This window comes from Rhinolophus sinicus, linkage group LG04 (genome assembly GCF_036562045.2).
Source record: "Rhinolophus sinicus isolate RSC01 linkage group LG04, ASM3656204v1, whole genome shotgun sequence".
NCBI lineage: Eukaryota > Metazoa > Chordata > Mammalia > Chiroptera > Rhinolophidae > Rhinolophus > Rhinolophus sinicus.
In genome coordinates this window covers 88,498,373-88,524,623 of record NC_133754.1, presented here as the reverse complement: position 1 = coordinate 88,524,623, position 26,251 = coordinate 88,498,373, and the positions used below count along the sequence as shown (strand labels likewise).

At 34.8% G+C, this 26,251-nt stretch overlaps 1 protein-coding gene and 1 non-coding gene across 4 annotated transcripts in view; one reads left to right on the top strand and one right to left on the bottom strand.

Annotated features, from left to right (window-relative positions):
• The window catches only part of RB1 (RB transcriptional corepressor 1), a 162,568-nt gene that overhangs the window by 1,794 nt on the left and 134,523 nt on the right, over nt 1-26,251 (top strand). For all 3 annotated transcript variants that reach the window (XM_019748050.2, XM_074329955.1, XM_019748051.2), the window contains exon 2: nt 1,224-1,350. In XM_019748050.2, coding sequence (XP_019603609.2) covers nt 1,224-1,350 — 127 coding nt within the window. The remainder of the gene's footprint in view (nt 1-1,223; nt 1,351-26,251) is intronic.
• Nucleotides 11,366-11,472, bottom strand: LOC141571464 (U6 spliceosomal RNA). Its single transcript, XR_012496192.1, has one exon. It is a non-coding gene; the product is annotated as a U6 spliceosomal RNA (small nuclear RNA).

Below are 26,251 nucleotides of genomic sequence, written 5' to 3'. Positions count from 1 at the left end.
TATTGAAGTTCTGGCCATCACCTTGGACTTGGTTTCTTTTATTTTTTTTCAACACCTTATTTTTGCATACCTTTAAATGATGGAAACTATCATAAATTCTCCTGTAAGTCAAAACCATACAAGATACAGTCTGCTTTTGATTATCCACACCTACAAAAGGTTTCATTAGCGTGGGCAGTCGAACTCTATAGATGAACTACTTAGCAAGGATAGCACCACTGTCTGGCAGTCTGCAGCCAAGAAATTTACTTAGGGATGGATTCAAGGCCCAGTTCAACTGCACTTCCAGTGACAGAGTCCATTTCTACCTTGACAGTTGAGATCCTTCTTTTACATTATCTCTGGCCTGAATGATGTAGTTGGAAGGGAAACCCTCAGTAGTAACTGCATGCTACCTTCATTGTTGAGATAACCAAAGTTAATTATGTCTTGAAGGAGGGTTGGCAGTCTGGAATAGTGCTCAAGGGAATGGGTTATGAAGTTAGGCTATTGGGTTCATATCAAGTTTTCCTACTTACTGGTTGTGATGTCAGGTGAGTGCTTTAACTTCTCTGATTTGGTACTTATCTGTAAAACAAGGATAATAAGAGTAGTTACCTAATAGGACTAATGTGGGGATTCAGTAAAATTATGCATCTAAGCTGCTTTGTTGGGATCATGGTAAAAACTCAAATTGTTAGCTATTCCTCATGCTAACATTAAATGAATGAAAAGGAATTAGCCAACAAGACTTTATTGACTGCATATCTTGGTTAAGGAAGATTTAAGAGAAAAGGCTGAAATGAACTTAGCAATAATTTATGTCAAGTTAATCATCATGTAAGAAATGTTAGTAGGTGGAGAGATTATGTATATGAAACATTGATAAGTGTAGACTGTATTTTAGCAAAGTCACTGATAGTGAATTGATACTGTAATAATGGGCTTTTCTCTTGTTATCCTTATTTTCCCAAACAGCTTTAGCTCTTGTGTTTACTTCACAAAGCTATGATCAAGCCAGCAAACATTTTTCACTGCATGGTATCCTTATTTTAGAAAGACTATGAAAAAGATAAACATGTTTAAATTCTAAGTGTAATTTTTTTCAAAGATAAATAAGATCCTAAAGTATTTAGAAATGCTATCCTTCAGAATAGTGCCATTATATACAAGCCGTTGTAACAAATGTTTATTAGTTTTATTTGTAAGTATGTGCCTGTTACATGTATATTTTCATTTGGTAGGCTTGAGTTTGAAGAAACTGAAGAACCTGATTTTACTGCATTATGTCAGAAATTAAAGATACCGGATCATGTCAGAGAAAGAGCTTGGTTAACTTGGGAGAAAGTTTCATCTGTGGATGGAATATTGGTAAGGATTTTCCTAAAATTTTTTGAATACATTTTTCTCATTTAAAAAACAATTTTGGATTACTATAGAGAATTTGGAAAATAGAAAAATATAAAGAAAAGAAAATCTAGTAATCTATTACCCAGAGACAATTTACCTCCAATAACTTTAAAAAAAAAATCCTCATATAAACCCCCCATCAAAGCCAATCTTAAACATATTTTATTCATAAATACTTCACTGTGATATAAAGAATTTTTTTAAAAAGCCATACCTTATAAAATAATTTTTGATGTCTTAAAATATGCAGTGAGTGTTTAAATTTCCTGAAAGTCTTATAATTGTTTTTTTTTTAGTATTCAGGATCTTTGATAATATTTAGATATGTTTCTTCCATTTTTTTCTTTGCGTGTGTATATGTGTTTGTAATAATAATACTTGCAAATAATTACTGTGCTTTATATGTGTTGAATATTATAAACACTTTGTAAATTACTCAGTTAACAATCCATTGAGATGTGAAATATAAAACCTTTATTTTATATGTATTATGTAAAATCTTCAATTTTATAGATAAAGACACTGACGTAGAGTGAGACTAACTTGACCAAGGTCCCTGGCATATAGTTATATATAGGTATATGCAGTTGCATACAGGTTTGTGTCTTGTTTTGAAAATTTTTTTTAACATATCATGAACATTTTCTTGTTATTAAATTTTTTTGATATTTGATAATGTAGTTTCAGGTGGTAGTATAATTTATCCATTAGGTGTGTTTTGATTTGTTAACTCTTACTATTATGAGACATTTCCTTTTTCCCAATTGTTTTGCTCTGTAAAATAATGAGATAAATGTCCTTATTCATAAGAGTAATGCCTAGCACAAAATAAGTCCTTGATAATTTGTTAAATAAATGAATGAGTGACTCTCGGATTAGAATAAATTCTTACAAGTTGAATTACTGAGTCAAAAGCTATGAACATTTATAACACTCTTAGTAATTATTGCAAAATTGCACTCCAGACAGTCACTTTTAATAAATTTTATTTCTCATTAGTGTTGCATGTCTGTATGTCTATTTTTTACCAATTAGATCAGTGCAGCAAAATATGTTTATGTATATCCCATAAAAATAGCTATTTAAAACCATTTAAAAAAATCTCTGGTGTCTTAGTCTATTCTGGGTACTATAACAAAATAGCATAGACTGGGTAACTTATAAGTAACAGAAATTTATTTCTCACAGTTCTGGAGGCTGGGAAGTCCAAGATCCTGGTCAGCTGGCAGATTCTGTGTCCAGTGAGGACCTACTACCTGACTCAGACCTGCTTTGTCAGTGGCCTCACAGGGTGGGAAGGCTGGGAGCTTTCTTTTGCCTCTTTTATAAGAACTCTAATCCCATTCAGAGGGCTCTGCCTTCATGACTTAGTCACCTCCCAAAGGCCTCACCTCCTAATACCATCATATTGGGCATTAGGTTTCAGCATATGAATTTGGGGAGGATACAGGCGTTCAGTCCATATCACCTGGTAAAAAAAAAAAAAGAGAAAACGAAGCCCACAGTTCTGAAGATCTAAACTATTCTAGAACTCCTTACCGAAAAAAAGGAGGAATACTGATGCATCTTGGATGGATGACTTAGGTATTATCTTCCCAGTGCATCTAATGTATTACCATTGATTTGTATACTTCATGTTCAAAGCTGTTTTTGTGCATATGCAGTTAAAGGAAGTCAACTTTTCCACTTTCCTCTCTTCCATAAAAACTAGGGTTTTAGTTTTCAGAAAGTTGGGAAGGGGTAGCTGATTATAGAGAGTATCAGTGAATGGGGATATAGATAGTCTCCAATTTATAAGTGGCTTGTGTTCCAAATCTCTTTGAAAGTAGTACAATATGTTATTAGGTTGGTGCAAAAATAATTGTGGTTTTTGCAATTATTTTTAACCTTTTAAACAGCGGTTACTTTTGCACCAGCCTAATAGGTGTCTAGTCAGTTGACACAAAACTTTTTTTGTACTGAACTATAGCAGTAATAGCTTTGTGGAGGCCCTCTTGGCCTTCAGAGTTAACTACATATACGAATAAATGTTACTACTTTCTTACCCTACACTTTTCTCCTGGCTTTGTCCCTGCCTTCCATTGGACTGGCACAGTTTAAGTCTGATTTCCTAATGGAGCTCATGATGGGGACTAAAACGTGTGAACTCATTCCTGGTTGTGTGCTAGAGGAAGACAAGAAAGGAATTTCATGTTACTTTTGGGATTTTGGGTACCTTTTTGGGGCGTATGACATAATAGGATGATGTTGTATTGTCCTGTTGAAATTCACCAGACTTTTACCTATAAATACTAAGTAATAGTTAAGTTTTTGAGAGCTGGCTTGGGAATTTAACCTCCATTTATATAATTTCTAAGGGAGAATGTGACAGAGTGTGTGCTGAGAAGTGAATGTGATGACAAAATGAACCTTTTTTTTTGAAGCAGCTATTCTAGTTGCAAATGCTATTCTCTTTGAAACATGAAGAGGACTGTGGTTATACCACAGGGAACTTTTTTTTGGCAACTGGAATTAGATGATGTTTATTGGAATAGAGGACGAGTTAAGAGCAAGGATTTATTGTCAGACTGGACTGACTCAAGTTTCAGATCAACCATTTACTAGCTCCATGCAAGTTACCTAAAATCTCCAGCCTCAGTTTTCTTATCAGTAAAAGGGACAAACAGTAATTTCTGGCTTTTGGAGTTATTGTGTGGATTAAATAAATTCATACATATAAAGCACTTATTAGTGTAAATGTCTGTATTAGGTCATGCAAGCAGAATAATTTGACTTAAACACCACCCCATAAAATTTTATATTAATATAATTTTTTAGAAGAACTTAAGAATCAGTTAAAATAGTTGAAGTTTTCAATGCATGTGTAGTGATTTTGATAAAATTCATATTTTTAAGTTCCCGAGAGTCAGAAAAGTTGTTTATGACATGAAACCATATGTTAATCCTTTTTTAAGGAAAGTTTTGTGGTATTTTGTCTAGAAAAGTGTTTAGTCCGTTTTGTATAAATGTTTAATAATTGTGTAATATGTGATTGCTACCGTAAGATTAGATTGTGTTCATGCTGCTTACAGCGTATGAATTAAGGACTTTCCATTAAGAAATTGGCTGGTAGTGCTGTGACTTAGAGTGAATCAGTTCTTAGAATTTTGGTTTTCTTTCTGCATCTTTGCATCAGTGGCAGCGTGGCAGAATGGAAAAAGCCTTGGATGTCAAGGCAGCAAACTTTGATTGTAGTTGTATTGTATCTATGTGATTTTAGGCAAATTGGTTAATTTTCTAAGTTTCAGTTAGCTCATCTGTAAAGCAGAAATCATGTCTGAATTTCAACCTGTTAGGTTTTGTGTATGTTTATATATGTACGGAGGGTGCCAGAAAAATGTATACGCATGACTTATATTCATCTTTTGTTATCGGTATATATTGAGTATTAAAATTTTAATAGCTTTTTTCCTTTCTTAAAATGTGTATACATTTTTCTGGTACCCTCTGTGTACACACACACACACACACACACACACACATGGGTGTGTGTGTGTTTATGTATTCAAGAGCTTTGATATATATTGCTCTTGATAGAGGCATTTGTTTTTGTAATATGGATCATTATATTTAGAAAGATAATGGAAAAAAATAGTTTGGAATTGGAGTAATTCTGGGAATTCCATTTAAGTTATACTACAGAAATATGAAGACATTTCTTAATAACTTTAAAAAGCAGACTATTTGAAAATTATGTGTAATGAAAAGTCTCTACGTCTTATTTTCCAGTCCTTAGTAATATATATACCTTTTTCTTCTGAAGATGATGCTAGTATTCTGATTGCATGTGAGTGTTGCTGAGAAACAGTTTTCTAAGAAAACATTGAAGAATATGTACACAAATGTTATGTTTTGTCATAGATGTAGTCTATTTGCAGTTTTTATTTCTGATTTCACTAATAAAATTAATTTTTTAAAACATTTTATTATGGAGAGTTTCAGCAATTTATAAAAGTAGGTAGAGAAAATAATATGAACTCTTGTCAGCATCTTAACCAACTTCAACAGTTAGCAATCCTGGCCAAACTGTACTTCACCCCGACACCAAATTATTTTAAAGTAAATCTTAGATAGGATGTTTCATCCATAAATATTTCAGTATGCATATGGAAAAGATAAGAACTCTTTTAAAAGTGATTGCAATTCATGTCACCTAACAAAATTAATGAAAATTCCTTAATGTTAAATATCCAGTCTTTAAAATTTCTCAATTGTTTTATGAATTTATTTTCAGTATGTTCTAATCAGAATTCAAAGAAGGTCCATATATTATGATTGGCTGATTTATCTCTTAAATCTCTTTTAATCTGTAGGCCTCACCTCCTCTTTCCCTCCCCCTTTCCTTCTCTTTCCTTCCACTTTATTTGTTGAAGAAACTGGATTATTTATCCTGTGGCATTGCTACATTGTGTGTTTTACAGATTGCATCTCCTTCATTGTTTAACATGTTTGTCTGATTTTCTGTATTTCCTGGAAATGGATCAAGAGGCTTGATCAGATCCAAGTTTGATACTTTTGGGAAGAAATACTTCAGAGATGTGTGTGTATGCCCATTAGGAGGCGCATAAGGTTTTATTACCGCTCTTTTGATGTAAGCAATTATTGATGACCATTGACTGGATCTATTAGGTGTTGCTAAATGGTCAACTGATAACTTTATCCTTCTGTTTTTCAATTATTAGTTGCAATTCTTCCATAAAGAGAAGCTTTTCTCTATCAACTATTCTTATTCTGAAGTACGCATATAGTTCATTTAGAAAAGATAGGCTGAGTGTTTTATTCTTTGCTTTTATTGACTAGTTTTCAAATTAATGAGTTTTTTCTGTAACATTCTCCAAAGGAAACCAATGATTATAATCTTTTCAAGTATTATCTTGATAGTACCAATAGACCACTTTGGCTATAAAGAGACAAGATTTTTACTCAATGATTATGTGACATATTTTGTAACTTTAAGAATGTTACATAAATGAGATCATACAGTTTATGTAACCTTTGGGATTGGCTTTTTTCACTCAACATATTTCCATGGGGATTCTTTGAAGTTATATATCAATATGTTAGTTTGCTAGAGCTGCCATAATAAAACACTACAGACTGAGTGGCTTAAATATCAGAAATGTATTTTCTCACAGTTCTGGAGACTGGAAGTCCAAGATAAGATGTCAACAGGTTTGGTGTCTTCTGAGCCTCCCTCCTTGGCTTGCAGATGGCAGCTTGGTCCTTGTGTTCTGGAATGATTTTCTTATGCGCACATCCCTGGTGTCTTTTTGTATATCCACATTTCCTGTTCTTATAAGGACACTATCAGATTGGGTTAGGGCCATACTAATGTCCCCATTGTAACTGACTGTACCTCTTTGAGGCCCTATCTCTAAATACAGTCACATTCTCAGGTACTTGGGGTTAGGGCTTCAACATAGGACTTTCTTTGTTGTTGTTTTTGGTTTTGTTTTTTAAGCAGGCACACAATTCAGCCCATTGCAAACACAGTCTGTTTCGTTTTTTTCGTTTTGCTGAGCAGTATTCCATGGTATGGCTGGATCAGTTTGCTTAACCATTCACTCATTGGAAGATATCTGTATTGTTTATAGGTTTTAGCTATTGTGAATAAAGCTGCTATGAACATTCATGTATAGGGTTTTGTGTGGATATCAGTTTTCATTCTTCTGGTGAAAAATGCCCAAGAGTGCAGTTGCTGGTTATGTGGTACTGTAGTGTGTTTAACTGTAGAAGAACTGCCAAACTTTTAAAGAGTGGTTGTACCATTTCACATTCCTACCATCAATGTATGAGTGATCCAGTTTCTCTGTATCTTTGCCAACATTTGGTAGTGTTACTTTCGCCATTCTTACAGGTGTCTAGTGATATCTTGCTGTGGTTTTAATTTACACTTTTCTGGTGGCTAATGACATGGCACATCTGTTTTGTTTTTAATAGACTTTAATAGACTTTTTTCTTTTTTTAGAACAGTCTTAGGTTCACAGTAAAATTGAGCAGAAGGTACAAAGATTTCCCATATATCCATACTCCACACATGCATACATGCACAGCCTTTCTCATTATCAGCATCCCCTCAGCAGGGCTTCGTTTGTTACAATGGATGAAGCTACATTGACACATCTTTATCACCCAAAGTTCATAGTTGTTGAAGGCCTTCTAAATGTGCTTATTTGCCATTTGTTTATCATCATTGGGGAAGTGTCTATGTCTTTTGCCCATTATATGTTTTCATAGGGTTTTCTACATATACAGTTACGTCATCTGTGAATAATGAGTTTTATTTCTTCCTTTCTAATCTGTGCTTTTTTTCTTGCCTGTTGCCCTAGCTAAGACTTCGAATACAGTGTTGGATAGAAGTGATGAGAGTTCTTCCTCTTAGGGAGAAATCATTCTGTCTTTCACTATTAAGTATAATGTTAGGAGTAGGTTTTTCTTGAGTCTCCTTTATTAGATTAAGGAGATTTCCTTCTATTCCTTGTTTGCAGAGCTATTTTTTTTAATGTATCAGAAGTAAATGTTGGATTTTGTCAAATGCTTTTTCTGCATCTATTGAGATGATCACATACTTTTCCTGTATTAGACTGTTAATATGATGAATAATATTGATTGATTTTCAAATGTTAAAGCAACCTTGCAGTCTTGGGATAAACTTTATTTGATGATGATATCCGATCCTTTTCATACATTGTTTGATTTGATTTGCTAAACTTTCATTTAAGAATTTTTTTCATTTAAGAAGATAAATATATCCGAGTATATTTATAAAGGATAGTGGTCTATAATTTTCTTTCTTTTATTTTTAATTAGTTTCAAGTGTACAAAACAATGTAATAGACATTTCACCCCTCACAAAGTGTAATTTTCTTGTTTTGATTATGTTTATTTCTTTTTTCTTTCTTTTTCCAATTTTTGTCTGGATTTGTGACAGAATAATGCTGGCCTCAGAATGAATTGGGAAATATTTTCTTCTCTTCAATTTTTTGGTAAAGGTTGTGTAAAATTGTTATTATTTCTTTCTTAAATGTTTGATGAAGCCATGTGGGCCTGGAATTTTCTTTGTGGTAAGGTTTTTAATTACACATTCAATTTCTTTAATAGACATGGGCAATTCATGTTTATTACTTTTATAGTGAGCTTTGGCAGTTTGTATTTTTCAAGGAATTTGGCCATTTCATCTAAGTTGTTGAAATTATTGGCATAACATTGTTTATAAGGTTCTTTATTATTGTACCTTATTATACCTTAATATTATCTTAATATACTTGGTTATTAATATATTGTATGTATCATATATTAATGTAATACATGACAAAATGATTCTCTTTATCCCCTATAATGTTCTTTGCTTTGAAATCTTTTTCTAATACTAATTTAGACATGTCAGCTTTCTTTTGATAAGTATTTAGTATACCTTTTTTGTTTTTAGTCCTTTTACTTTTAACCTATTTGTGTCTTTATGTTAAAGTGGATTTCTTTCAGGCATCATATAGTTGGGTCAATCTTTGCCTTTTAATTGTTTTCTTTTAATTTTTATTTATTTATTTATTTTTTTAATTAGTTTCAGGTGCACAAGACAAAGCAAAACTTAGACGTTTATCATTTATATCCCTCACACTGTGTGAACCCCCCTCCCCCCATCCACTATCCCTCTGTACGTTCCCAAAACCTCTCACCTTCCCCTTATCCCCACCCCCCCGCCCCTCTAGCAACCCTCTGTTTTTCCTCCATGTTTCCAAAACTGTTTCTGATTAGTTCATTCACTTATTCTTTTCTTTAGATTCCACATATAAGTGAGATCATATGGTATTTGTCTTTCTCTTTCTGACTTATTTCACTTAACATAATGTTCTCTAGGTCCATCCATGTTGTTGCAAATGGTAAGATTTCTTTCTTCTTTATGGCTGCGTAATACTCCATTGTATAAATGTACCACAGTTTCTTAATCCAGTCATCTACTGATGGGCATTTCGGTTGTTTCCAGGTCTTGGCTATTGTATATAGTGCTGCAATAAACATAGGAGTGCATAAAGATTTTTGAATTGGAGTTTTGGATTTCTCCGGATAGATACCTAGGAGTGGGATTGCTGGATCATAAGGTAGTTCCATTTTCAGATTTTTGAGATATCTCCAAACTGTTTTCCATAGTGGCTGCACCAATCTGCATTCCCACCAACAGTGCACCAGCGTTCCCTTTTCTCCGCATCCACGCCAGCACTTGTTGTTTGTTGATTTATTGATGATAGCCATCCTGACTGGGGTGAGGTGGTATCTCATTGTGGTTTTTATTTGCATTTCTCTAATGGTTAGTGAGGTTGAACATTTCTTCATATGTCTGTTTGCCATCTGTGTGTCCTTTTTAGAAAAATGTCTCTTCATGTCCTCTGCCCATTTTTTAATTGGGTTGTTTGTTTTTTTGGAGTTGAGTTGAGTGAGTTTTTATAAATTTGTGATATTAACCCCTTATCAGATATATCATTGGCAAATATCTTTTCCCAATCAGTAGGATCCCTTTTTGTTTTATTGATGGTTTCCTTTGCTGTGAAAAAGCTTTTTAGTTTGATGTAATCCCACATGTTTATTTTTCCTCTTACTTCCCTCATGAGGGATATATCAGTAAAAATCTTACTCCGGTAATGTCTGTGAAGTTTCTTCCTATATTTTCTTCTAGGAATTTTATGGTTTCAGATCTTACATTTAAATCTTTAAGCCATTTTGAATTTATTTTTGTATGTGGTGTAAGGAGGTGATCCAGCTTCATCTTTTTGCATGTGTCTGTCCAAGTTTCCCAGCACCATTTATTGAATAGACTGTCTTTACCCCACCGTACATTCTTGCTTCCATTGTCATAGATTAAATGGCCATATAGGCATGGATTTATTTCTGGACTCTCTATTCTGTTCCATTGATCTATGGGTCTGTTTTTATGCCAGTACCATGCTGTTTTGATTACTGTAGCCTTGTAGTATAATTTGAAGTCAGGTATTGTTATACCTCCCACTTTGTTCTTATTTCTCAAGATTGTTGAAGATATCCGGGGTCTTTTGTTATCCCATATAAATTTTAGGATTATATGTTCTATTTCTGTGAAAAATGTCGTTGGTAGTTTGATAGGAATTGCGTTGAATATATATATTGCCTTAGGCAGTATGGACATTTTAACTATATTAATTCTTCCTATCCATGAACATGGTATGTGTTTCCATCTATTTGTATCTTCTTTCATTTCTTTCTTCAGTGTCTTATAATTTTCTGAGTACAGATCTTTTACTTCTTTGGTTAAATTTATTCCCAGGTATTTTATAGTCTTTGGAGCAATTGTAAATGGAATTGCTTTTTAATTTCTCCTTCTGATGTTTTATTATTGGTATATACAAATGCAACTGATTTCTGAATATTAATTTTGTATCCTGCTACTTTACTAAATTCATCTATCAGCTCTAATAGTTTCTTGGTGGAGTCTTTAGGGTTCTCTAAATATAGTATCATATCATCTGCATATAATGACAGTTTTACTTCCTCCTTACCGATTTGGATGCCTTTTATTTCTTTTTCTTGTCTGATTGCTGTGGCTAGAACTTCCAGCACTATGTTGAATAGAAGTGGAGAAAGTGGGCAGCCTTGCCTTGTTCCTGATTTTAAGGGGAATGGTTTTAGTTTTTCCCCATTGAGTATGATGTTAGCTGTGGGTCTATCATATATGGCCTTTATTATGTTGAGATATGATCCCTCTATTCCCACTTTCTTAAGGGTTTTTATCATGAATGGCTGCTGAATTTTATCAAATGCTTTTTCTGCGTCAATTGATATGATCATATGATTTTTATTTTTCATTTTGTTAATGTGGTGTATCACATTAATTGATTTGCGGATGTTGAACCACCCTTGCATACCAGGGATGAATCCCACTTGATCATGGTGTATAATCTTTTTAATAAAAAATATGGAACGCTTCACGAATTTGCGTGTCATCCTTGCGCAGGGGCCATGCTAATCTTCTCTGTATCGTTCCAATTTTAGTATATGTGCTGCCGAAGCGAGCACTGTTTTCTTTTTTTTAACCATTGACATTTAATGTGATTATTGAAATGGTTGGGTTTAAATCTGCCGTCTTGGTATTTGTTTTTATTTGTCTCCTTTTTGTTCCTTTTCCCTTTTTCTGCCTTTGTTTATATTGACTATTTTTTTATTCTTTTGTTTTCTCATTTGTTGGTTTATTAGCTATAACTCTGTTGTGTTATTTTAGTCTTCATTTCAGGGTTTATAGCATACATTTGAAACTTTCACAGTCTACTTTCAAATGATATTATACTACTTCATGAATAGTATGAAAACCTTAACATCAGTATGCTTCCATTTATTTCCTCTTGAACTTTGTTCTATTGTTATACCCTTTATTGCTACATGTGATATAAACCCCATAATACATTATTATTTTTGCTTTAAACAATTATTTTAAAAAGAAATTTAATAAGAAAAAAGTCTTTATCTTGAGCCATGTAGCTACCATTTCCAGTGCTCTTTATTCCTTTATATAGGTTCTTATTTCCATCTGGCATCCTTCTGCTTGAAGGATTTTTCTTAACATTTGTTATATTGCAGGTCTGATGATGATTTCTGTCAGCACTTGTATGTCTGACATACTCTTTATTTTGCCTCAGTTTCTGAAAGATATTTTCACTGGTTAAAGAATTATAAACTTGACTCCCTCACCCACTCCTTAATACTTTAAAGATGTTTTTCTTCCGTGTTCTAGCTTGTATTGTTTCCAAAGAGAAATCTGCTACCATCTTTATCTTTATTCCTCTGTATGTAATATGTCATATTTTATGTTTTTCTCTTTCTCACTAGTGAATTTAAGCAATTTGATTATGATGTTTCTTGGTGAAGTTTTTAAGACTTGTGTGCTTGAAGTTCATTGTGCTTCTTGAATTTTTAAGTTTATAATTTTAAATTTGGAAAAATTTTGGCCATTGTATCTTCAAAAAATGTTTTTTTGGTCCCTTTCATTTCTCTCCTTTAGGTTCTCCAATTATACATACATTTAACTACTTCCTGTTTTCCCACAGTTGATTGGTCCTCTGTTTAGTTTTTCGCTCCCTGTTTTCTTTGCTGTGCATTTCATTTTGAATAATTCCTTGTGCTTTGTCTTTAAGTTCACCTATCTTTTCTTCTGCAACAATCTAATTTGTCCTTAATCCCATTCAGTATACTCTTCATCTCAGATATTTTAGTTTCCATCTCTAGAAATTAGGTGCTTTAAAAACTATATTCCATATTTCTAGTTAACATGTTCAATCTTTGTTCTAGCTTGGGTTGACAAACTTTTTCTGTAAAGGGTCGGATAATAGGTGTTTTAGCCTATGCAACTCTGCCATGGTAGCATGAAAACAGTCATAGAAAAAATGCAAATAAATAAGTGTGCATGTATTACAGTAAAACTTAATTTACAGAAACGGGCATGCTGGATTTAGGCATGCTTAGCTGACTACTGTGCTAACTTCTTGAACATATGGGATACAGTTATAATAACTGTTTCAATGTCCTTATTGATTAGTTCTATATTTGAGTTTGAAAATTTTGATTGATTGATTATTGTCCTTAATATGGTTATTTTCCTGCTTCTTTGTATGTATGGTAATTTTACTTTTTTTTTTTTTCCTGACTGCCAGGTACTGTAAATTTTACCTTGTTGTGTATTGGATATTTTTATATGCCTCTAACTATTCTTGAGCTTTGTTCTTGAATTTAATTACATTTCTTGGACACAGATTGATCCTTTCAGGTTTTTCTTTTAAGGTTTATTGGATGGCACTAGAGATGGGTTTAGTCTAGGGGAGGGATTCTCACCTTTGCCACTGCTGACATTTGGGGCTGAATAGTTCTGCACTGTGGAGGCTATCTTGTGCATTGTAGAATGTTTAGAGGCATCACCTGTGGCCTCAACTTATTGATGCCAGTAGTACACTCCATCCAGTTGTGACAACCAGAATTGTCTCCAGAAATCATTGTATATCCACTGGGATAGAAGGTCATCCCTGGTTGTTGACAACCACTTGTCTAGCATTACATCTTCACTTTTGAGGCAAGCCCCTTTCCTTTAATGTGTACCCCCTGTGGTATGGTATCACAAGCTTTGTCCCTGGCCATTAGGAATAGTGCCTATGTGAGCCAGTATGAGTCAGAAGTAACTATTCCTCACATGAGGGGAATCCTTTGCAGATCTCTGGAGTTCATTCTTTACATAGCTCTCTTCACTTTGGTACTCTGCACTGCAAACTCTAGCTCCTTTGATTTCCTTGGACTCCCAGTTCTGTCTAGCCAATTCAGAGAGACCATTAGACTCTCCCTGGTTTTCTCTTCCTTGTACTGCTACCTGGAATTGTTTTCCAGGAGGTTAGATTAAACATAGGGTTCACCCTACTGGTATATGTTCCCTGACGTTGAGGGATCATTCTCCCGCATTGCCTAATGTCTATTGTCTTGAGTTGTTACTTCATACATTTTTTTCCCATTGTTTTCTGCATTTTGTTTAGTTGTTTCAGGCCGAACAGTGAATCTAGCCCTATTTACTCCATCAAAAGTTGAAGCAAAGGTCTTCCGTTAAATATTTTTCTTACTTTTTGAGTTATTTTCTATATGGTGAGGTCTTATACTATACGTCTCAATATATTAGGTTTATTGACTTAATTCCAGTAAGATATAGAAACTTTACTATTATATAATTCCATTCCATCTTCTTTTTCTGTGCTATTTTATACATAGTATGTCTGTTTTAGAAACCCTAAATGTAAGAGAAGCAGAGCATAAATATATTTATAGAGGTTTTTAAAAAAATTATGTATTAACTTTTTTTTTAATTTACCATTTTTAGTTCTCTTTCTCCAAATGCTGTGATCTCACTGATATGTGGAATCAAAACCAAAAAACAAAACAAAACCTAAAAAGCCCAAACCAAACTCATGGATACAGAACGATTAGCGGTTGCCCGACATGGGGTGGATGGTAGGCAAAATGGGCAAAGATGGTCAGAAGGTGCAAACTTCCATTTATAATATAAAGAAGTCATGCAGTGACTTATTAAATAAATAAATAAATAATGTACAACGTGGTGACTATAGTTAATAATACTGTATTGTGTATTTCAAAGTTGCTAAGAGTAGATCTTAAAAGTTCTCATACAAGAAAAAACGTTTGTTGCCATTATCGGTGATGGATATTAACTATACTTATTGTAGGGATCATTTTGCAATATATACAAACATTGAATCATATGGCACACCTGTAACTAACATAATATTAGATGTCAGTTATGTTTCAATGAAAAAAAAGTCGTTGCCAAATTCAAGGTCAACTAGATTCTCTTCTATGTTATCTTTTAGGAAATTTATACTTTTTCCTTTTACATTTAGTTCTATGATTCATTTTGAGTTAATTTTTTAAAGGGTATTAGGTTTGTGTCTAGATTCATTTCCTTTGCATGTGTATTTCCATTTGTTCTCGTACTATTTGTTGAATATATATATATTTTCTCCATTGTATTACCTTTGCTTTCTTGTCACAGATGAGTTCACTATATTTATGTGGGTCTATTTCTGGACTCTATCTGTTCCATTGATCTATTTGTCTATTTCTTCCACCAGTACCACACTTAATTGAATACTGTGGCTTTATAGTAATTTATGAAGTTGGGTAGTGTCTGTCCTTCAACTTTGTTTTTCTCCTTCAATATTATGTTCACTATTTGGGATCTTTTGCCTCACTATAAAAACTTTATAGAGTCAGTGTAGATATTCACAAAATAACTTCCTGGGATTTTGATTGAGATTGAGTTAAATCTATAGATCAAGTTGGGAAGAACTGATATCTCGACATTATATAGTCTTACAATTATGTGTATTTAATTTTTTGGGTACTAATATGAGTAGTATATTTTTTATTTCAAATTCCACTTGTTCACTATTGATATTTGGTAAGCAATTGCCATAGGTATACTAGGCTTGTATCCTGCAACTTTACTTTAATTACTTATCAGTTCCAGGAGGGTTTTTTTTTGTTGATTCTTTCAGATTTTCTAAATGAACAATCATATCATTTGCAAACAGTTTATTTCTTCCTTCCCAATCTGTGCACCTTTTATTTCCTTTCCTTGTCTTGTTGCATTTTTTAGGACTTCTGTAATATATTGAAAGAAAGTGAGGAGAGGCAACATCCTTTCCATCCTGATTTTAATGGGAAAGCTTGTAGTTTCTTACCACGAAGTATGATGTTAGCTGTGGGTTGTTTGTAGGTGTTCTTCATTAAATTGAAGAACTTCCCCCTCTTCATAGTTTGCTGAGAATTTTTATCATGAATGGTGTTGAATTTTGTCAAGTGCTTTCCCAGCAGTTATTGATATGATCATGTTATTTTTCTTCAACCTGTTGATGTAATGGATTACATTGATTGGTTTTTCAATGTTGCATACCTTAGAATAAACCCCATTTGGTCCTAGTATATAATGCTTTTTATACATTGTTGGATTCAATTTAGTAATATTTTGCTGAGGATTTTTGTATCTATGTTCATGATAGATAGTAGTCTGTATGCTTTCTTCTCCTTGTAATGTCCTTGTCTGGATTTGTATTATGGTAATACTTGTCTTATAGATGAGTTAGGAAGTATTTACTTTGCTTCTGTCTTCTGGAAAAGAGTATTGAGAATTGGTATAATTTCTTCCTTAAAGGTTTGTTAAAATTCACCAGTGAATCTGCCTGTGCCTGAGCTTTCTGTTTTGAATGGTTATTACTTATTGGTCCAATTTACCTACTAGATTATAGGTCTATTCAGATTGTCTATTTCTTGTGTGAGTTTTGGCAGATTGTGTCTTTAAAAGAATTGGTCCATTTCATCTAGATTTTCAGGAGTGTGGGCACAGAATTGTTCACAGTATTTCTTTATTATCCTTTTAACTTAGATGGGATCTGTATTGATGTCCTCTCTTTCATTTCTGATACGAGTAATTTGTGCCTCTCTTTTTAAAAAAAGATTTCTAGTATAGGTAACATACAATGTTGTATTAATTTCAGGGGTACACCGTAGTTCTCCAACATTTATATACCAAAAAAAGTCATCACCATAAGTCCAGCAACTATCTGACACTGTACCACACTCTCATAATATTATGAATATATTCCCTATGCTGTGTGTTGCATCCTCATGACTTACTTGTTTTGTACCTGGAAATTTGGACCCGTCATTCCCTTTCACTTTCCCCCTCTTTACATTTTTCAATTACAGTTGACATTCAGTATTATTTTATATTAATTTCAGGTGTACAGCATAGTGGTTAGACATTTATAAAATTTAAAAAGTGATCCTCCTTACTAGTTTAGTACCCATGTGGCACTATACACAGTCATTACCATGTCATTGACTATATTATCTGTGCTTTACTTTATGTCCCCGTGACTGTTTTTTAGCTACAAATTTGTACTTCTTAATCCCTTTACCTTTTTCACCCTACCCCCTAACGCACGCCCTTTATCACCCCAACGGATCTAGTACCCATCTGATCCATACATAGTTATTAAAATATTGACTGTATTCATTATGCCATACCCTGTATCCCCATGACTACTTTGTAACAGCAATTTGTACTTCATCCCTTCCCCTTTTTCGCACCCACACCTCCAAACCCCTTCCCATCTGGCAACCATCAAAATGTTTTCTGTATCTGAGTTTGTTTCTGTTTTGTTTATTTTGTTCTTTAGATTTCACATATAAGCAAAATCACATTGCATCTGTCTTTCTGACACTCCACTCAGCACAATATACTCCCAGTCCATCCATGCCATCGCAGATGGCAGAACCCATTCCTTTCCATGCCCGAGCAATATTCCATTGTATGTATATACCACATCTTCTTTATCCATTCTTCCATCGATGGACACTCAGGCTGCCTCCATACCTTGGCCACTGTAAACAGTGCTGCAATGAACATATGGATGCACATGTCCCCTTGAAGTAGTATTTTGGGTTTCTTTGGATAATTACCCAGAAGTGGGATTACTGGGTTCTTCTGTCTCTTGTTATAGCCTTTGTTTTAAAGTCTATTCTGTCTGGTAAAAGTATTACTGCCCCAGTTTTTTTTTGTTTGTTTTTTGTTTGTTCGTTTGTTTCCGTTTTCATGAAATATTTTTTTCATCCCTTTACTTTCTGTCTGTGTGTATCTTTCATTCTGAAATAAGTCTCTTATAGGCAGCATATATAAGGGTTTTGTTTTCTTATCCATTCATTTTTTGATTGGAGCATTTAATTCATTTACATTGAAAGTAATTATTGATAGATATATAGCTATTGCCATTTTATTATTCATAATTTTGATCTTTTCCCCCCCATCTTTAAGAAGTCCCTATAAGATTCCTTGTAATACTGGTTTTGTGGTGATGAACTCCTTTAGGTTTTTCTTGTCTGGGAAGCTCTTTATCTGTCCTTCGATTTTAAATGATAACATTGCTGCGTAGAGTACTCTTGGTTATAGGTCTTTGCTTTTCATCACGTTGAATATTTTGTGCCAATCCTCTCTGGCCTGCAAAGTTTCTTATGAGAATTCAGGTGATAGTCTTATGGTAGCTCCCTTATAAATTACTAACTGCCTTTCTCTTGCTGCTTTTTGAATTCTCTGTTTGTCTTTAACTTTTGCCATTTTAATTATAATATGTCTTGGTGTGGGCCTGTTTGGGTTCATCTTTTTTGGGCCTCGTTGTGCTTCCTGGACTTTTATGTCTATTTCCTTCATCAGGTTAGGAATGTTTTCAGTCATTATTATTTCAAATAAGTTCTCAATCCATTGTTTTCTCTCTTCTCCTTCTGGTACACCTATGATGTGAATGTTGCTGTGCTTGATGTTGTCCCAGAGGTCTCTTAAACTATCCTCATTTTTTTGGATTCTTTTTTCTTTTTGCTGTTCCGATTGGGTATTTTCTGTTACCTTGTTTTCCAAATTGCTGATTTGATCTTCTACTTCATCTAGTCTGCTGGTGATTCCTTCTAGTGCATTCTTCATTTCAGTTATTGTATTCTTTACTTCTGACTGATTCTTTTTCATGGTTTCTGTGTCCTTTTTAATGTTTGCTACGTCTTTGTTAAAGTTCTCACTAAGTTCCTTGAGCATCCTTATAACCAATGTTTTGAACTCTATCTGGTAGGTTGCTTGCCTCCATTTTGTTTAGTTCTTTTTTGGCAATTTCTCCTGTTCTTTCATTTGGGACATATTTCTTTGTTTCCTCATTTTGGCTGCCTCTCTGTGTTTGTCTCTATGTATTAGGTAGGTCTGCTATGTATCCCAGTCTTGGCTGGGTGGCCTTATATAGTAGGTGTCCTGTGGGGCCCTGGCACAGTCTCCCTGGTCACCTGCTTTGAGAGCTCCAGGAAAGTCACTTGTGTGTGTTGTGTGTGCCCTCCTGTTATAGTCCAGCCTTGTTTGCTATTGGTACTTAGGTGGGTGGGATCGACCCTCAGGTTGATTGGCTGTGGAGTTTGGCCACGTCTACAGCTTATAGGCTGCTATGGGGGGGGGGAGGTTACTCCACTGAGTGGGATTTACCCCAACAGGCTCTGGTGCCTGTTGAGACTGCCCTTTGTGTTTATTGCTTGTATGGCTAATTGTGCAGTGCTCTGCTATGGTTTGAAGCCAACCTCCAAGTATGTTGATTCTGGGGCCTCTTGAGAGGGGCCAGTTCACCCGCTGCCTGTGACCAGCTGGGGAGTACCTGATAGGAGCTACAAAGTGATCTGCAGTTGTTTACTTCCTGTGCTAACCCTGGAGGTGGGTGGGAGAGGCCAGGGTGTGAACAGAGGTCGGCTGCCACCAGTACTGGGCCTGGGCTAGTTTCACAAAAAGCCAGGACACCTTGTGGCCTGCTGCTACATGCTGGTTCCCTTAAGGTTCAGCCACTGATAAAGCCTTGTGCAGTACTCTGGTTGCATGAGGCAGGGTCTCAGGGAGTCATTAGAGTGGGAAGAGTTGTGTTAACCAGGTTAATATAGATTCTGGTTTGGTGCCAGTGGTGAGCCTGGAGCTACTCTGCAAAAGTCTCAGAGTACACTGAGGCCAGTTGCTGCTTGCCTACAGCCCATTGACTCCATTAGTTTTCCCAGAAAGAGTGCAGTGTGGGCAGGGTCGACTGCTCTCGAGAAAGTGGCTTTGACACGGGGAGATTGGTAGAGTGGGGTCCCAGTGCAGCTCAGCAGACCCATCAGATTCAGATTTGGCCATATGGGAGAGGGCTCACAATAGGATAGAGGGTGCCTGCCTGTTGGCTGCACAGGAGTAGGACCCCACACAGGGAAAATGACGAGTGTCCTCCAGCCCTTGACCCAAAGCCTCCAATGCCTCTTGAGTCACTGTCACTCTGGTGGTGCCTAGGGTGAGTGCCTGAGTCTGTGCGTGGGCCCTTTAAGAGGACATCTGAGTTTCCTGCAGCCTTCTGTTCCACCTGGATTATTTGAATTCATGTTGTTTTTCACAGCCAAATGTGAAGGCTTCTCTTCTTTGCACCGTACCCTGGGCTGGGGTCCTCGCTTCTCAGAGGGAAACCTCCGCAGCTGAGATATCCGTCCTGATTCTTAGCCGGCACTCAGAAGTGTGAGGCCAGCCCGTTTCACGTCTTTGCCCCTCCTACTAGTCTCAACATGGTTGCTTCTTTATATCCTTAGTTGTAAAACTTCTGTTCAGCTAGACTTCAGATGGTTCTCCAGGTTGACTGTTCTATAATTTTGTTGTAATTTTAATGTGTTCACGGAAGGAAGCAGGCACAGTGTTTACTCTGCCATCTTTGATCCCCAAGCCTGTCTTTTTAAAATTAATCTGACTATAGGCTTATTGGTTTTATTGTTCTTTTCGAAGGACCAGCTTTTGGTTTCATTGATTTTTCTCTTTTTCAATAATTCCTTTGTGTTTAGTTGGCTTTTTGTAGTGAAATATTCAAATTTCTTATTTCCTCTGGTGTATATTCTTTAGCTCTTTTCTTTGTAGTTGCTGTGGGGATTGCATTTAACATCCTAAAGTTATAATAGTGTAATTTCAGTTTATTCCAGCTTAACTTCAATAACAAAAAACTATGCTCCTTGCTCTGTCCCCACCCCTTTTAGTTGTCAGTATCACAAAAATTATATCTTTATACATTGTGTGTTCAAAATCATAAAGTAATAATTGTTAATGCATTAGTCTCTTAAATTTTGAGAAAACAAGATGTGGAGTTGCACACTATTAGTACAATAATAACTTTCATAATTGCCCATGTATTCATTTTTACCGACATCTTTATTTCTTTTTTTTTTTTCTTCATATGACTTTCAGTTACTGAATTTTGTTCTCCTCTTGCTCACAGGACATGTCTAGTTGTAAGAACTTCATTAACTGGTGTTTATCTGGGAATGTCTTAATTTCTCCCTCACTTTTGAAGGACAGTTTTGCTAGATATAGCACTCTTGGATGAGAGATTTTTTCTTTTTTTTTTTCTTTTAAAGTTTTTTCAGGTGACAATTGTTAGTAAAGTTACATAGGTTTCAGGTATACAGGTCTGTAATACATCATTTATATATCATGTTGTGTGTTCACCACCCAGGGTCAGTTCTCCTTCCATCACCATATATTTGATCTCTTTTACCCTCCTCTACCACTCCCCTCCCCCTTATCCTCTGGTAACCACTAAACTATTGTTTGTGTCTATGCGTTTTTGTTTCTTCATTTGTCTTGTTCCTTTTTTTCCCCAGTTTTATGTACCACATATCAGTGAAATCACATGGTTCTCTACTTTTTCTGTCTCACAAATCTGAAAACATTTATCCATAAAATATATGTGCTCTGATGTTCATTGCAGCTTTATTTTTGGTAGCCAAGACATGGAAACCACCAAAGTGTCCTTCGATAGATGATTGGATAAAGAAGATGTGGTATATATACACAATGGAATACTATTCTGCCATAAGAAAAGATGAAATAGTGCCATTTGTGACAACATGAGTGGGTCTTGAGGTTTTCTTTTGTTTTCTTTTAGCACTTTGAATATATTAGCACTGCTTTCTGAGTTTCTAATGAGAAATCTACTGGTAATCTTATTGAAGATTCCTTGTATGCGATGACTTGCTCTTTCTTGGTGCTTTAAAAATTCTCCCTTTGTCATTGTCTTTTGACAGTTTGATCATAATGTGTCTTGGTATGGGTCTATTAGAGTTCATCCTACTTGGAGTTTATTGCATCACTATATACATTATAATTTTAGAGGCCTGATAGTCCTAATTGTTGATGTTCAGATTGGTAGAGTTCTGTCTGGTACGTATTTAAGTATAGACAAAAAATCAAGTTTATATGAGACCTAGATATTTAGTAAAGTTTTGAAGTGAATTATTTTATCAAACATTCCTATTTTGTTCCTGTTTTAATTTACTTCTTTTATATGTGCCTTAATTTTCTCATTCTACAAAATATTTTTTTAAGGTAAGTTGGATCAGAATTATATTGCAGTCAAAAAACTACCAAATACCCATTATTAGTTTTCTTCCACCTTCTATCTGTTTTAGGAACTCTTCCAAACTTTGTTTATTAAGTAATTATTTTTCCTAGTTTCATTCAAGGCATACAGAGCTACCAGCCAGTGCTTTCTATCACCATAAAGGTAAATTGTTACCATGCTTCATTGAATTCTAGCAAAAGTAAAGTATTTGCTATTTCAGTTCCTGAGGCTTTATTGAAAGTAAACATATGGGTTCTATAAAGTTTTTCTAAACATTGGAAAAATTTTCAAAGATTATCATTTTATGACTTGAAACCCTAGAAACTCCCAAACCACAGGACTTGATGATCAGTGATCTCTTTCAGTTCCTTTCCAACTTGAGACCCATTCGTTCTAATGTTAACTCATTTATTCATTACTGGTGTTTCTTTTTTTTCAAGCAGTATATGTGATAATAGAAGGAGTTGACATGCAAACTTTGGAAGATATCCTTTATCCATATAATTGAAAATGAGTTGTAAAAATTGACCTCTCTCCTCAGTGTTTTTCAATCTTGTTTCTAAGAGTGGTAGACATCAGTTTCGTAGATCTTTCACAGAGAAGCCAATTAGTGGTTGTATGAGTATGGTGGCAGTTTTCTCTCCAAATGGCTGTATCTCCTTGGGTGGATTATCTTTGGGTCTTTCATTCAATAAACTGTAAGTGGAGAGCTTCACCGCAAACTAAGTTCTGGGTCAATTTTATATCACTTGTTTAGAAAATGAGGTTTGTAGTATCATTTCCTTTTGTGAGTTACTCTTGCTGATACTAGTTTGTTATTTACGTGTGAATAGGAACTGCAGAAACTATAGTAGAACAAATAGTTTTACCTTATGCTTTGTACTAGTGATTCAACTGTTGCTTGTTTCTCTGGTATACAAAGGGAAAGAAAGAGAAAGACTCCCACTGCTTTTTAATTTTTTTAAAAAAATACTCATTTAACATCAAGTTAGTGCTGGTATTAACATCAAGTTAGTACCAGGCTGTTGTGGTGGTGGTACAGCAGTGAATCACATAATTCTTCTGCCCTGAAGATACTTACAGACTAGTTGAGATATGGATAAATGAGCAAGCTAGTAAATCACAGTTCAGTTAAATGCTTAGATAGGCCTATCCACTGAGTTCTGTAGAATTTGTTAAGGGAAGGAGTCCCAGGTGCTCATCTCTTGGGCCAAGGGCCAGGTAAATCTGAACTTGCCAGTTGCAAATTTTGCTGCGAGTAGTGTTAATTCTCTCCTCACAAAGCCGTTGTGTAACTGGATGGCTGATTCAGCTGGTGTTTATCCCTGCATGTTGTATCAAAAATTTGATGAATACCAGTAAGGTTACCTTTTGCATTCTTGGCTCTGCTGCTCTTGCATTTTAATTCTTCTGAGCATATCCAAGAATGTCTTTAACAGTAACTTCTGTCAGCTAATATTACAGAAGTGAGAAAGAGATTTTCTTGCGTATTAGCATGTTATCCCTTTTGTTCCTATATATAATATTGGTGTGGGGGAAATCCAGGAGTCGGCAGCTTTTATCCCCTATATTCCTCTGATACATTCCTGTAATACATTTAACTTGCAACCTATTGCTAGTCACTCGTTACCGTCTCATGAATCAAGAGGGTAAGGTTGTATCCTGTTGACCCTGAGATAGGGAACGTATTTCTGGTGGCTTATTTTCATCTTGGTGTTGGCCAATATTTTAAAATGTGAATATTAGAGAGAACAGTATGTTTAACTTTTAAAATTGCAAATTAAATTTATGCTAGTTAACTTATGATGATAGCGTAAATAGTAAGACAACCTGATTTTCTGATGCCAGATTTTCAGATGTTTCCAGGATGATGTATGTCACCACTTGGTGGAGCTCTTTTATAAGTTGGTGCATTGTAAAAAAGCAAGTGCAAGTCTTCACTAATTAGGAGCTATATCAGTAGAGTGGTTCAAGTGAACTAAACTAAATATTGACTGTAGATTTTCATTTAAACTGCCATATATGTAATTGAATTTTTAATATTTTAAAGGTTTTTAAAGAGTATCCTGATTTTTCTCTTTCCTGCTTTATGTAAATTTAGTACTTTTTATTGACTTACTTTCCTCCCTGTTTTATAATTGTAGGTAATTTAGAAAATGTATCTAGGATTAATGAATAGAATGAAAATCGTTTATAATCTTAACCACCTAGAGATAATTAACATTTTGATATATTTTTGCCTCCCCTTTTAAAGTTTTTCACAAAATTGGAATAGAAACATGCGTAGAATTTTGTATTCTGGTATTTTTTTCTCAACATATCTTTGGTATTTTCCCATGTTTTTATAATTTTTAAATGTTTTAAGGACATGATATAACTCTATCATGATTTAATCATTCTAAGATATTTAGGCTTTTTCTACTGTTTTTGTTATTATAAATAATTCTTTGAACAGCTATTACACTAAATCTTGACTCAATTCTCCAATTGTTTTCATTGCATAAATTCTTAGATATAAACTGAACTCTTAAGGACATTGATGCATATTAACAAAATGTCCTTCAATTGACACTATTCTGAAGTTCAATATTTTCAAAATATGTTTGTTGGAAAAAACTGTTTTTTCTTTTGCAAAATATCTTTTCTTGTTCTTTGCCCATTATTTTCCTTCATGTTTTACTATTTCTTTTTGGTGATTCTTTTGGCTAGGTAAGATTTACTTTTCCTGTTTTAACAATTTTTAAGGTGCGTTTCTGAGCCCTTTTCACAATTCTCATCTAAATTAAAAAAAAAGAAAATACACCAGTTACAGATGTTAGGTTTGAAATTGGCATTGGAAAATAAGGTCTGGATAATGAGAGACCTATCAGGACTGGCTGGAAAGCGGGATGAGGTATGTGAATCATCCCTGTGGAGGTGATGAGGGTGCTATGAAGTGATGAGATTGCTGAGGAAAAGAGAGTGTAGTGGAAAAATTCCTTGGCGTTAAGAAACACTGAAAAAGTTGTGAGAGAAAGAAAAGAGAATGAGAGTGTTAGAGCATTTTAAAAGCCGAGGAAAGAAGTTTGTGAGATGCTAAGAGTCTCAAATGCTACATAGAAAGTCTTTGTGGATGAAACCAAAACCAGCCATTCAATTTAGGAAGACAGAGATCTTTGAAGACTGAGTGGCCTCAGTAGAATAGTGCTTGTATAAGAGTATGTGTTCAGTGAATGCAGTATGTGTGTACTGTGAGAGCGTACTTTAGAGTGTATGTGGTGTGTGTGTGTGTGTGTGTGTGTGTGTGTGTGTCTGTGTGTGTGAATAGTGAGAGGCTTGTATATGTAGTGAGGACAGTAACTTGATAATCTCCAGGGTTAGAGAGATAGGTTATTTTTTTAAGGTGATACAAGCTGATCTGTGACCAAAGGGAAAGAAGCTTTTGAAAGAAAACTGTTAGAGAAATCACAAAAGACAGAGGGAAGAATTAAACTAGGTCTTGAAGGAGATGAGAGGCAAAGTGGGAGGGATTATAGTTTTAATTTGAGAGTGGAGGAGAATGTCTGTCAGCATCAGAAGAAAAGAAGAATTTAGGTTGAAGATGCAGAGACATTCTGAGGAGGACTGGAAGATATGGTAATTAGAAATTACTTGATGTGGAGAATGTTGAGGCTTTAGGGATTATGATGCTTTAACCTCAGTAGAATAGAAATCAGGAGTACAGAATAGTAAAATAATTGAGCACAGAACTCTCGGTGGGTTGATGAGATTAAGGATTTCAGTAGTGAAAATGTTAGGGACATCATTGTAGAAATGTAATAAGGAAATATCTTAAAGAAATGGAACAATACTATATCGAGTGTTAGGAAGCACTCAGTTTTAGGTTTTAAGTCTGTGATATTGACTGGCTGTGTTGAGCAGATCTCAACTCTCTAGTCTTTAATTTCTTAATTTGCACAATGAGAGGTGAATCAGATGACCTTTTCAGATTGAAAGAAAATTGAATCAAACTGAAATAAAAAGAACAAAATATAGAAAGCTGTATTGTAGGTGGAAGGTAGGTCAATGGAACAGAACAACGAATCCAGAAATAGAATCCACACATATGTAGTCAGTCTTTACACAAAGAGGTGCAAAGGTAATTCAATGGAGGAGGGATATTCCTTTCAGCAAATGATGCTGGAACAATTGGACATCTATTTGCAAAAAATGAACTTCAATCCCTGCCTTGCACCATTTATAAAAATTAACTCAAATGAATCATAGACCTAAACTCAAAGAAGATGACATAGGAGAAAATCTTTATGACCTTGTGTTAGGCAGAGATTTCATAGATAATAGCACTG